This window comes from Typopeltis vanoorti, chromosome 19, assembly GCF_054136105.1.
Source record: "Typopeltis vanoorti isolate ZY-2024b chromosome 19, IOZ_Tvanoo_1.0, whole genome shotgun sequence".
Taxonomy (NCBI): Eukaryota; Metazoa; Arthropoda; class Arachnida; order Uropygi; family Thelyphonidae; genus Typopeltis; species Typopeltis vanoorti.
The window spans coordinates 8,700,709-8,713,920 of record NC_143567.1 but is presented as its reverse complement, the minus strand read 5'-3'; the positions used below and the strand labels follow the sequence as shown (position 1 = coordinate 8,713,920).

The window sequence follows — 13,212 nt, the reverse complement described above, 5'->3', positions numbered from 1 at the left end:
TTAATTCATTTCCAATTGTTCGATAATTATGTCTTATGATACATAAGACGAAATATTTACATAATAAAAAAGTAATTTATTGTGGCATGTGTTATTCTATAGCTAGGTGATGTTATACCGCAGTGAAGAATTAATAACAAATTTATTTAATTTAGTTTTAATTTCAGTCCATTAGTTTTAATCCATTAGCAAAAAATCAGCTAGCCTTTTATTCCATAAAAGGGGTAGGCGAGGCGTTTTAGTCCCGTCTAACGTTTGGAGATGGAGTGGGCAGTTCAATCTCCACTGGTAGCCACTCAGAGATAGCTGATCCAAAGCTATAACTGATTTCCGAGCACATATTGAAGAGACTGCTAACAAGTGCCGCAATCTCGTGGTCCCTAATTCTAACACAATATTTTTAATCTCTGAAATAGTATAGTATGGGTTCTACGGTTGATTTTCTTGAGTTTATGGGACCAAAAATCCTATTTTCCAGGAGAAAATAGCTCAATTTTCCATACCAGAGATCGAATAACTCGGGAACCAGTCAAAAAAAAAAAAGCTTGGAAAAAGTAGTCGGTGACTAGAATCGAACTCTAGACACTTTTTTTTAGGAGGGTCTAGCACAGAGGAGTGCAAAGCACTTCCACTGAACTACACAGGCTTCCATGCATAATATATGCATCTTAAAAATGCTGAACTGACACTTTTTAATACAAGTTATATTTTGTTAATTACGAACTTTTACGTGTTTGTTAAAAATGCAAAATGAGTTTATTTCCGTTTGCGGTCAATATGGAGGCCCAAATAGTTTACTGAGTTTTTTGTGGGGGGGGGGGGGTTAAACTATAGTTACAGTCTTGAGTACCAGTAATATTCGTTTCTTGCTATTTTATACTTATGTCATAATCTAGGTTATCTGTTAAGGAATAATATATTTAGTTTCATCAGTAGCAGTGTTAAGCACTTAGGTTTAGGCTCTTAGGTTAAACCGCTTATTTAGTTTCAACATATCATGGCTAATCCGATTTTCTAATTCTCAATAGTCATTTCCGTATACTCATATATATATATATAATATTTTAATGTCCTGTGATAAGTAAACATTTTATCCGGATGGGTTCTTATCCTAACAGCGATCCTCTAATGGCATAATAGTTGCAACGCATTAAATTCACGCATACTATGTATTGCTTGTTTCTCTATCAATCGTTAAGATTGATTAGATAAATTGTTATATGTAAGAAAAATTACTTTTATACACAAACGTGCTCCAATTATTATAGCAATTTTTTTGTAAAAACACGAGTTTGGAACACACACGCAAAGATTAGGTGTTAGGGTACTTAATATTGAAGCACTGACCTTAAATCATAAACAAGTAAATGTTTCCTTTGCCGATTATGAAAAGCTTGGAGGATTAATATATATATACACACACACACAGGATGGTCATAAAAGATTGAAGAAATACTAGATTTGGGATTCACAATTTCATATGAGCAAGTTTATGGAAAGGCCATACGAATGGCTTGCATGGATATAAGGGTTTACAGGCTTTAGGAAGATTCAAGGCAGAGTTTCTTAAACTTCTACGACAGAACACTTCACAAATCCTGAATTTTAACGGAACACCTTGGTTTGAGTCTAATATCAGTCTCGTGTCCAATGTAAAGCAAAGCGCATACTATCGCCTCAGCAGACTGTATCGCATCGCAAAAATGCGACGGCGCACACTACAGGCGTTCCGGGCCGAAACGAATCGAACTGGCCTTGCTCGTGACCGCACGTTTCCTAGAATGGAAACGTCTGTACTTCACGCGCGCTCTGAGGTGTCGATAACTGCGGCCGGCTGAGTCGGGGCTAGGACGCTCTGGCCTTAATATCACAATCCACGCTCAAAGTGAGGAGCTCCTGATTTTCAATCATGTTTGAACTGGTCGCCGCATTTAAAACCATTCCAGGCTCATTAATTTTGATAACTTTCACGGAACAGTTTGGGAAACTGAGTTAAGGAATACGGAACTTGGAGAATTTGATTTCAAACAATATTTTAAAAACCATGGGGGGATAACATTACGTAGCAAAACAGATGTCACCCATCTATATTTCGCAGCTTCGTTTTCAGAGGATTTGGTTCTAAGGCTTTTTTCTCCAAATGCAAGTTATCACCTAACCTGACGAAAGACTGCCCTTTACTATATCTCGGCTCTTTATACTGCACATTGTATGCAAATTAAGTGTCACATAATTCTTTTAAGGCTATAATTAAAGGCCTTTAGAGATTTCTAGTCATGTAATCACGTCAGCATAAAGTTTACTGATGAAACCAAGGCTCACTTCTACATGTGTGTATGTATATATACACATGGTTTTCAGACCATCTGGTTAGTTATGTGCGCATATACACACAAAAACTAACCAGATCGTCTGAACCACACCTTCAAGACATCCAATTCATTTTCTTCTTACAAAATGGTTATGAGACGAATTCTCAAGATCCGTTTTTTTTGCCATACTCACACATAGTTAACCATGAGTTAATTTTATTTGGCTTCCCTATATCGGCCCCGTTTGTCAAATGAAGCAGAATTCTTCAGCATTGAAAGTTGAAGATTTGATAAATTTCATTTAAGTGAAATTTATTCTTCGATCCGTTAACCCTAAATATCATTTAAATACCGAACTCCATGCCGTTCTATGGAACATCGCACAGGGAACCGATGAAAAAACAATGTGCAAGTTATCAAAAACTCATGTCAGAAATATAGAATAACGAGTACTTCGGGACGTGTGTGAAATCTTACACTGCCAGAAAGCTGTCTACAGATTTTTATTTGGTACATCTTAATACAAGACTAAAACATTAACTGCTTCAAAATCATGATCCGTTGAAAATCAACGGATCATGATTTCAGCGAGCAAGCACGCCGCGCTACACATTAGAAATCGCCGGAGCACTGGCAGAATGAATAGTTGACATTTTATTATTCACCTACTGTGAATAATAATTTTACATCCTAGAGAAGTCTTTATAATAAAAGACGAAATTATATTTTTATTTTTTAAGGTTAACGGGACATCTCAGCAGACCATTGGCGAGACGTCCAGTTGTCTTATTCAGTGCAATAAACAAGACAGTACTCGGTCTCACACTAAATTATTTTTCACCTCATTTAGTGCTATATTTGAATGTTGTATAGCAGTGTTAGCTCCTCGTGAAAGAGGCTGGAAATGAAGTGTTGGAGTTTCTGTAACCGAAACTCGGGGTTTCTTTGAGAGGTTAAACTTGAGCTGAGGAATCGAGTTTGGAAAAAGACAATGAATTTCCACTGACTGAAGTATTTCTTATAAAGAAAAAAAAATACAAGTTCGGTGACGTTTATTTTATAACATTCAATAATACATTAGTTCGATACAATATAAGTAGTGCTTGAGTAATCCTTGAGAAAGTTTAGTAAAAGTTGTTACCGAACTCTTGCCACGGAAATACTCAGGAGAGAATCTAAAAAAAAAAAAAAAAATTGCAACTTAATTTCAGTTGTTTTCTATATAAAACATAAAAATTCATTACAACAGGAACACTTTTTTTTTTATTGAGTATGAAATACTAAACCTCAAATAAACTCGCGATACGCACGTTAAAAAGAGGAAGATTGGCATAGAATGAGGTCGCAAAGGAATATTTGAATTAATGGTTTCTAATAACTGAATTAAGGTTCAGTCAAGAACAGAAGTTTTGGATATCAAAATCCACGGTTGCATTGCAGATGAAATGCGACTAATCAGCTTTTTTTTTTTGATAGTCTTCGCTCTTTAAAAAAGCATAACTGAATGCTTTTTCCAATATTTTGATTGGAGATTAGCAACCAGTGCAAATTGCGAGTCACTCCTTAAAGACATTTAAACAGTACTGAAGGTTTTGTTAAAAAATTAAGTGAAGTTTCTAATTTCAAGAAAAAAAAAGGTACGCGGCTCCAAGTACAGTTAACCCTTGAACGCAGATCTACTCACACGAAGCCCAGAAATATCGAAAAAAATTAAAAAAGTTGTCATGAATACATAAAATATCTCTACACTCAACTTTCATTTACCGCCATAAAGTACACAGAAATCGATTATGAAGATTTATCGAAACGTACGCACGCAAACACTTAGACCGTATATGGCCATTCTCAGAGAGAAATGTAAAGAAATTTAAAGATGCAGGATTAAATCCTTAATACTGCATAAAATGACAGTTAAATTAGCATAAAAAATGGATTTACTCATTAGTATGCTAGACTACCGTGAAGCGATCTTATCGATTACCATAAAACAATCATATTACTGCTTTTTCGTTATACCTGTAAATAATTTTTTTTTTTTTTCATTTTTGACGTCTAGTGTTAGTAATATAACGTCAACAGGTGTTTTGTATCACAAGACAATATTGATGTACGTATTGACAGACATACGATTCATCTTGTAAACAGACGTAAACTTATGGTATAGATGAATACAGTACTAGAAATGTATTTATTTTTGATTCTTTCCTCTAGTTTTATTATAAAATTTCCTTTATTGTAAGAATACAGGAAATAATATATACACAGCATGCAAAGTATCGGTTAATCGACTGTTATCGATAATGCTTCTAGTCAACAGTAGGCTATTAGTCATTAAGTTTTCGAGGAGTCTAAAGATTTACGCGGATTTCCGAAAAAAGCGGGTGTTCGACACCTGTAATCCCCGAGTTGTTCAGAAGGTTAACTGTACATAATTTAGACCATGTGCAACCATACGTGTAAAAAAAAAATTTGAGTTGCCGTTGTATTTGAGTACAAATTCAAAACCAATCGAGGTTTACCATTATTTTAATAAATGGAGAAACACGTAGGGAATGTTAAAATACGGCATGTTTACTAAAGCAGAATAAATGAATAATGACATTAATTTTAGTTCAAAGATCTAAATGAAAAGATTTACTTTTAAGAAACCAGGTTTCGTGTTAGTTTTTATATTAACCACGTGCTGATTTAGTCCTTACCTCTGAGAGTCCGCTTATAGTATCAACGTGATTGGCAGCGCAGGTAAATCTTGCTGAAGAGACGTAAAGCAGATAAAGAAGGTTGTCTTCTTCGTTCTTATGGGTGTTGTATACCTCGAGTATTGGTTGATAAGGGAAGATTCCACCATTTTCCGTCATCAACAAGTAGATTTCGCCTGGTTTCGCATTCATACTCAATCTGAAATGGAAATTGTTGCTGTACAGGTCGGGACTAGAAGATAAATCGATTTAGCAGTTTGCATGATAGTTGGAATTAAAAATTTAAGGAGACTAATTTTACACTGTTTAGCATATTTGCATAAGAGGGTGTCTTTAAGTCGAGCTTTGGTCTTAAGCTTGACTTTTGAAAGTCAATTTTTCCACACTAAACTTGAACACTCCATCGTAAGTATTTTTTTTTTTTTTGAAGCATAGGTAATCAGTTGATTCAGTAATCAATTATGAAGCATCCAAAAGATTCGTTTAGTACAATTAGTAGCTACACTTTAAATACAGTTATAGTCCTGTCGAATTTGAGTTTTATTTTCACCTAATTTTTTTCTCAGCGAGAGAGAATATTAGAAAAAAATATTCATACTTGAACCGATAGGGTAAGAAGTCTAGTAAAAATTGAAAAAGAGGTGAATTGTATTACGACGATCAGGAATCGTGAGTGAATTCGATCAGTATTGGACTATTTCAGTTTTTTGGAGTTTGTGTGGCGCATAGAATGATTGAGGTAGTGTTGTTATCTGATGTGTTGTTCTTGTTACTCTAGGTAAGTAAACTACTCCAGAAAACTGGAGTTGCAACGAATATGATTTACTAAGCATAATGTTTGCTTCCATTACATACCGTCGTTGCCTTATTATAAATAGATTAACTATTGTAGTGCAGTCATCACTATGATCGAGGAAGAAGATGACGCTTATATCGAATCGCTCAACAAAAGGGCAGACGCTTAACATTCTCAAAAAGATTGTAAGAAAATTCGAACACGAGTGGCTCGGTATCCTTAATTTCTACTCCTTGCCAGGAGAAGTTGAGGACAGACACTACCCAGATGGAGAAGTTGGATTTGGTGATTTCCACTCCCCAGGACTTTGAAGAGGTCCGTGCGCGTAAGAAGCGCCAAACACCAACGCAAAACCTCAAATGGATTCGGGTATGGAAGATGATACTCCCAGTTCACATTCCTTGGCCTCCCCCAAAGAGAGGGGGCCACCAGGAAAAGAAAAAATGGACACCCTTAAGTTCAACCATGACAGACCTAAAAATACAATACTTCTCAGCTAAGAACATGGATGGCAAAATCCAGCCTGTTACCATGGACTATAGAAAACTGACCAAAGCATTAGATTCAAGTAATACTCAATACCATACTTTCTCTCTCGGCTCGGAGAGGAATCTGAAGGTGTTACATCTGTAACTACAGATGAAATAGAGGCCGATCTCCCCCCACCAGGAGATGCCACCTATTAAGGTGGCATGTCCTGGTGAGGGGACATCGGCCTCTATGGTGGACGAGAGCTGACAAAAGCCCTATGCCTCTGGTTTTGGTGGAGATCCATAAAGCTCACAAAAATATTTATGACCTAAGATCAGTCGGTGGGCTCCGGATCACTCCAGAGTCTCGGAAGAAAGCTTCAACTAGACAGTGCCAAAGATTTGGCCATGCTCAGAGACTCTGCAAGGCAGAGTATAAATGCCTGAAATGTGCCAAGAGCCACCTCACTAACACCTGCACAAAGCCAAAGACCACCCCAGCTAGTTGTGCAAACTGTGGTGGCCATCACCCAGCTAACTATAAAGGATGTATTCAACACCCAAATAACAGGCAGTCCGAAAACAAACAGACAATCCTTCGCCCCTATCAGCTCATGAACACCTACACCTCTGGCACCACAGTCTGTGTTCAACAATGTGTGTCAGAAGTCCCACCACCCCAGTTCGAGGCCCCTAAAAGAATAAACTACCAACGGCAGGCAAGGACCTATGTAGACGTGGTCCATGCCAAAATGACAACGAAGGAACAGAATCAATCAGCACTACAGTCAAACATACCACAGGATTTCAGCAGGTCCAATCCTTCAGCTTCTAAGAAAAAGATTCCTATATGAAATAGGATTAATACTCTCAACACTTATTGATGTACAGAAATAAACTCCAGACTCCCTACAGATTGTGGTGTGGAATGCCAATGGCCTCAATATTGAGCCCCAAGTGTTCACTCAGACTTCAGCCAGATGTTTGATAAGCGAAACATACTTGAGGCTATCGGACAGTCCAAAATTAGGAGATTTCACCTCTACAGAACTGACCGCCTAGATTAGAGGTGGTGGCACTGCAATCTTCATTAAAAATTGCAACCAACACCATACAGTAAACAACCCCCGACCACTAATCTCGAGGTCCCTGGCATGGAGATTAGTAGCATTCTTACTAGCTTGGCTGGCAGACTGAAAATTTACGCTGCATACAACCCACCGCGAAAACACTACTGCACACACATCTGACGCCATCCTGAATGCTAGAGAGGGCATCATTATTGCTGGGGACAAACTCCAAACCGCCGATACTAATATCCTCAGACTGCAGCGAGTGCACTACGTATGATTCTGAATGCACCCATGGTTTGTCAGATGCTCAACTTTATTGGACACCAACATCCTTTATATCTACTCTTCCCTTCACTCTCTTGCGGTGAAGTATTTCCTAAAAACGTCTACACATCCCAATCTACTGATACAACAAGCTGCCGACTATGATGAAACAAACAGGAAAGACCTAAAGCCATCCTAATTTCAAGAAATTATCTATAATCCCCTTGCCCTCTCAGGGGGAGTATTGCTCATTAACGTTTTCCTTCACTGTATCCATTTCAGACAGCAGGGAATATGAAAAGCATCCTGCTTCACCCTTTGAGTCAGTAAACCGATTTTGAAATTGAAACCGATAGCAAACTGAAGGCTGGCTATGTAAACTGCGCAGACTTATTTGGAGAATATTCCATAGCAGTGGCGACCCCCCCATACATATGAACGTTAAGGATACACCTTTAAACAAGTCACTGCGGGTAAAATTGCCACGTTTATATAAAAAAAAAAAGGATTTTTTTTTTAAATGAAAGACATTTGAGCTCAAGCATTAAAAAAAAAATTTAAATAGGAAGAATCTTAAATGAATAAATAAGTTCCACATAAGTAAAACTTTGATTTTTTTTAAAAAAAAAAGTGGTATAGTTCGCCCACCGTTTCCAGGTCCCTGCTTTGCGTCTTTCCAAGAATAGTCGATTCATGCTGAAGGGGAGAAAAAATGAAGGACGTCCGAATTGGTCGCCAACACGCGAAATCACGTGCTTTATAGGTAAAATTTTCCTACTGTTATACAAGCAACATAGTTAACTACAATAATCATGAAAGAGAAGTTAATTTTCCGACCGGTAATTATAAACAACTCGTCCCACTATACGGACTGATTACCCTATTATCGGAATGGATTCTTTTTCTGAGATGCGCAGAAGGGTCGAGGGACTTCAAATCGGTGGGCGAACTATAATGGGCAAGTCTCACTTCCGTGAGAGCAGAATGCATTTACTACTGAGTAATTGCTGAATTCTGATTCTCATTTTTGCTGAAGTATGAGAGCTCCTGGTTTCTCATGAAAGATTAAAATGGTAACTCAAGTGGAATTAATACGGTAGATTGATCAGGCTACAATTCTTCAGGTGGAATGCTAGTTAGCTTATCTTGGTAAGAGGAGACCAGAGATGGCAAGTCCGTTAGCCTGTTAATGAATAACATTTTAGTTGCTCAATGTTGAGGGAAAACATTTTTTTTTTTTTTTTTGTATTCTACAATAGGACAATTTGAAGGAGTGTGCCATTAAGGAAGGGAGTATTCCAGCTGAACTATCCGAGTACAGAAGCCGTTCGCTCAATCGCTAATTTTAGCAGTGTGGCAAATAAATGCGAATGCATTCTGTAGGAATACATTATAGCAAATGCTAATGTAATCAGTTGCTGTAAACTAGTTAGACGGGTTTACTTCGAAGTTTCTTTATATCATGGCGTTTGTCTGAATTGAGAATATTTTTTGGAATGAGTTGAACAGCAAATGGAGTTGCATTTGCACAATTCGTACACTTGACTAAATAAAAAGTTATGTAGATGACCACTACACTAGACATTAAAGTCGTCTTACCTGACTTCTCTCATTAGGGAGATAAACGAAGTTTCTTTTTCCACGTACCAAACTTCGAAAGGGAGGTGGGAGAAGCCCTGTTTGGGATGCGGTTGAAGTACAACCTGTAAGAAAGTAAAGTCACGCTTTTTTGTAAAAATAAAAATGGATTTACTGGAATGGAATGTTCGGAAAACTTATTAGGAAGACACGGAAAAACATGCTTTGTTAATGTTTAAGTATTTATTTTAGTATAGAAAGTGAATGTTATGAACGAGAGGGGGGGGGGGGTTTAAGGTTTCATTACGACCTATTCGTGGACAGTTTTAGCTTTCTGTAGTAGGTTTGATAGTTTTAGATGCGACATCATTAAATCCCTTAATTGATCAGCGATTACCAAGGCGAAAATCAGATTTCTTTAATCTATGACTGCGAAAGATCACCGCGTGGAACAATTTCACTTAAAATTCCCGGGTATTAGTTTACTTCGCTAAAAGTAAGATTCGTTTGAATTAAAGTACTTCTCAATAAGCAGTGCAATAAAATACTCACCGGTATCTTTCCAAGTTTGTTGACGGCATCATAAAGCTGTTTTCGTTCCTCTGGAAAGAAAAAATAAATTCGTTCGAAATGCATGATCGATCATTGAAAGCTCGAGTCTGAAATAGATGCGATTAACTAAATTAATTTTTAGAAGTAATTTGCCGCGATTCGTAATTAAAAATACGACTGTATTCATTAGTTACTTAAATATAACGAATTCTGTGCGTAACGAATTACGTTAAGCTCGGAGATGTTAATTAAACCGGAGATTGTGAAACCTCACTACAAAGGGTTCTGGTTTAGCAGTAGCATTCGGACCAACCTATTGATCTAGGTCAATTTTTTAGTCTTAATCCTATAAGTCAGTCCATTCAGGCAATTCTTGCACGAGTAATAGTAATTTTTTTTTTTTTTTTTTTTTTTAATATATGGTGCACCTTTGACAACTTGTATAGCAGAGTATAAGTTTTTTCGCTATACCCTTAGTATTATATTTGGTCTAGCTACAAAAGATCGAAACCGGTCTGGGTAGTGACCTCCCACCATAATGTAGAACATCATATATCTCCTAGGAGATGGGTTTTACATTATGTGGAATACTGAGAATAGCGACCAGAACTTTCTCCACCTTTGCTACGAGTTGCATAGTTTGTACTACGTACTTGAACTACGTGCTTTAGCTTACGCTAGTAGTCGCCGACACTTTTAGTTACCATATTCGGCATGAAACTCTTTGATTCCGACCTTTGAGTCTCTTATTCGGTTTCATAACAATGTGGGATTTAATATCCCGTTAATTTAAATAGTGTAATAATACCCTTATGGTATGGGAATGGATTTATGACGGACCATAAAGCCATTCACGCCGTAGACAGTAGCCCGCTAACCACAAAGGCGTGCTTCTTTTAAAAAAGCAGTTTGTTTTTTAATGTCACATTGTCAATGAATTTGGTATTTAATATCCTACGTATAATATTATTTAACAAAATATTTGATTTGAAGGTATTTGTAAACATGCTCTTACCTAACGGGATACGCTCTTGGTAGTCACTAAACGCCTTTTCGATTTCAACGAAAGCCATGATAAACTTGCCAACTTTCTTTGAGTGAAATGCTGTATAAATACTATAAACCACGTGAGTGTTGTGGTGGATCCGTCCATTTTCATTTTCTGTGAATCAAAGAATTTTGTGGATTATCACTCTGTATGAAGGTAAGGAAGGCTGAAAATTGATTCTTTTTTTTTTTTTTAAGTAAATAAACGGAATAATTTCTAAAAATTTTCATAAAGAGAAATGCTCTAGAATCCAAATGGAGAAATGTTTTAATTAAATTTGTTTCTGCTTTGGTGGATCGACTGAAAATGATCCTTCCGTTAATATTTAGACACACTGACAGGGATTATAAGAGTCCAATGGATTGACTGATTCTTATAGACTCTTGTAGATTCTTATATCTCCCCTACCAGGTAAGCATATAATGGTCATTACTACATTTTTTTTCTTTTATCATAAATATAATTTTTCGGTTTCGTAATGAGAATTGAATTACCCCAATAAAAGAGCAATCCCGAAGGATGGGGGCTGCTCGTAATGGAATCTAATTCGCATAAAGATCTATTTAAGATTAAGTTACAAGCAATTGTAATAATGAGGATTTTAGAAAAAAAAACTCTTAGAGAAAATAAGGAAAAAATAAAATTGGGCAATAAAGTAATGAAAAACAAAGCGAAACAAATAAAGCAAAATTTTAGAAAAAAATTTTGCTTTATTTGTTTTATTTGCTTTATTTGCTTTATTAGAGGATTTTAGAAAAAAAAACTCTTAGAGAAAATAAGGAAAAAATAAAATTGGGCAATAAAGTAATGAAAAACAAAGCGAAACAAATAAAGCAAAATATACTAAGAGATTATCAAGATAATCTCTTAGTTCCATTATTTAACATTCGCTCAATTAATAAATATCTTGCAATTTTTTATTCATTTGTATATCACCCGATAAATTGCTGAAATGTGTGACATGTTCTGTCAACTATGGTAAATAAGCACACATAGGTCCAATTTTCAAGATTTTTTGAACTGAAAACACAATAAAAAAATGATATTAGCTGTAAAATGCAGTTTCAAGTTATTTTCGAGTTTTTACTCAAAAATGCTGTGAAATGGAGCACCTTGTGCGTGTTTAAGCAATTTTCACTACATGTTGCATTATGTAATATAGCGAATAATACAGTACACTGTATAGTTGTGCAAACTGTGGTGGCCCTCACCCATACATAGCATACTTGGATTTAACGTTGTGACGCTCATCCATGCCGGTAGATTGCGGTGGGTTCGCTCAATTTATGAATATCTTTCAATTTTTTATTAATTTGCATATCACCCGATTAACTTCTTATTCGCACCGTCCGAATGTTAGCACAGCCCTACAGCTACATAAAAATCAATGTATTGATACGAGCAGTTGCAGAATTATTATAGCCCAGCATTGTGAGCTGAAATGTATGTAATTTTCTGTAACTACGGGAAATAAGCACACATAGGTCCGATTTCAAGATTTTTTGAACTGAAAACACGAAAATATGACTTTAGCATTAAAGTGCAGTTTCGAGTTATTTTCTGGTTTCTACACAAAAATGCTCTGAATCGGAGAACTTAATGTGTATTATAGCAATTTTCGTTAGATAGTGCTTTAATTAGCATAGATGTTCTGACAGAACACGGTGCCACATAGGATACACGAATTTAATGGGTTCGCTCAATTAATGAATATCTTGCAAATTTTTGTTAATTTGCATATTACCAGATTAGGATGATATGCAAATTGTGACCGCAAACTCTCACTGTCACCTCTTCGTTGTGCCCTCTGGATAATCTACCGACAGCGGCAGCCGACGATACTCTTGATTTGGGAACGATGTCAGAGTTTGAGAAATTATCAAATCATTTCACCCATTACAAGAAACATTAGTATCATCCAATGTAATTTAAATGGTATCGTTACTCCAACAAGCGAATAAAAACTAAGTGAACTACTAGCTGGCAAACATGATGCTGATACTATCTGCATCCGAGAAATCTTCGACAAACCTCGGCAAACCATACCTCGACAAACCAGCAGATTAAACATTAAAAACTATGATATACGACAAGATAGCCTAGTGACCAAAATTCAGGAGGGCGTCTGACACTAATTCGAAACTTGCCATGTAAAGTTGATGAACTATGTCTAGTTCATCAACTTTACATGACAAGTTTAGAATTAGAAATACAAGGAATCCAAATACTGGAACCAAGTAAAAGGCCATTAAACATATTTAATTGTTATCATCTTCCTAACAAACCTGGACTAAATCTTTCCAGCCTATCTCGTCTCATTGAAGAAAATTCCATTTTCTTAGGAGACATGAATAGCAGACACCAGTACTAGGTTCTGAGGAAATAAACTCAAGAGGAAAAAACCTGAGTAATTTCTTAGA

At 36.4% G+C, this 13,212-nt stretch overlaps 1 protein-coding gene across 1 annotated transcript; it reads right to left on the bottom strand.

The window, feature by feature from the left end:
• Positions 1 to 3,353: 3,353 nt before the first annotated feature.
• Positions 3,354 to 10,874, bottom strand: LOC150095841 (uncharacterized). Its single transcript, XM_090409650.1, has 5 exons — positions 10,760 to 10,874; positions 9,745 to 9,794; positions 9,214 to 9,317; positions 5,012 to 5,210; positions 3,354 to 3,487 (listed from the first exon to the last, which is right to left on the bottom strand). The coding sequence occupies exons 1-5, from the start codon at positions 10,815 to 10,817 to the stop codon at positions 3,476 to 3,478; spliced, it is 423 nt and encodes a 140-aa protein (XP_090265776.1). The 5' UTR covers positions 10,818 to 10,874; the 3' UTR covers positions 3,354 to 3,475.
• Positions 10,875 to 13,212: the final 2,338 nt, after the last annotated feature.

Bases quoted from the DNA above. Each gene is read 5' to 3' on its own strand.
- LOC150095841 (XM_090409650.1), bottom strand. From the start codon at position 10,817: ATGGCTTTCGTTGAAATCGAAAAGGCGTTTAGTGACTACCAAGAGCGT. The intron at 9,318-9,744 runs GTGAGTATTTTA...ACTTTCTTACAG, and splicing joins ACAAACTTGGAAAGATACCG to GTTGTACTTCAACCGCATCC. The intron at 5,211-9,213 runs GTAAGACGACTT...TTTCCATTTCAG, and splicing joins TCCCTAATGAGAGAAGTCAG to ATTGAGTATGAATGCGAAAC.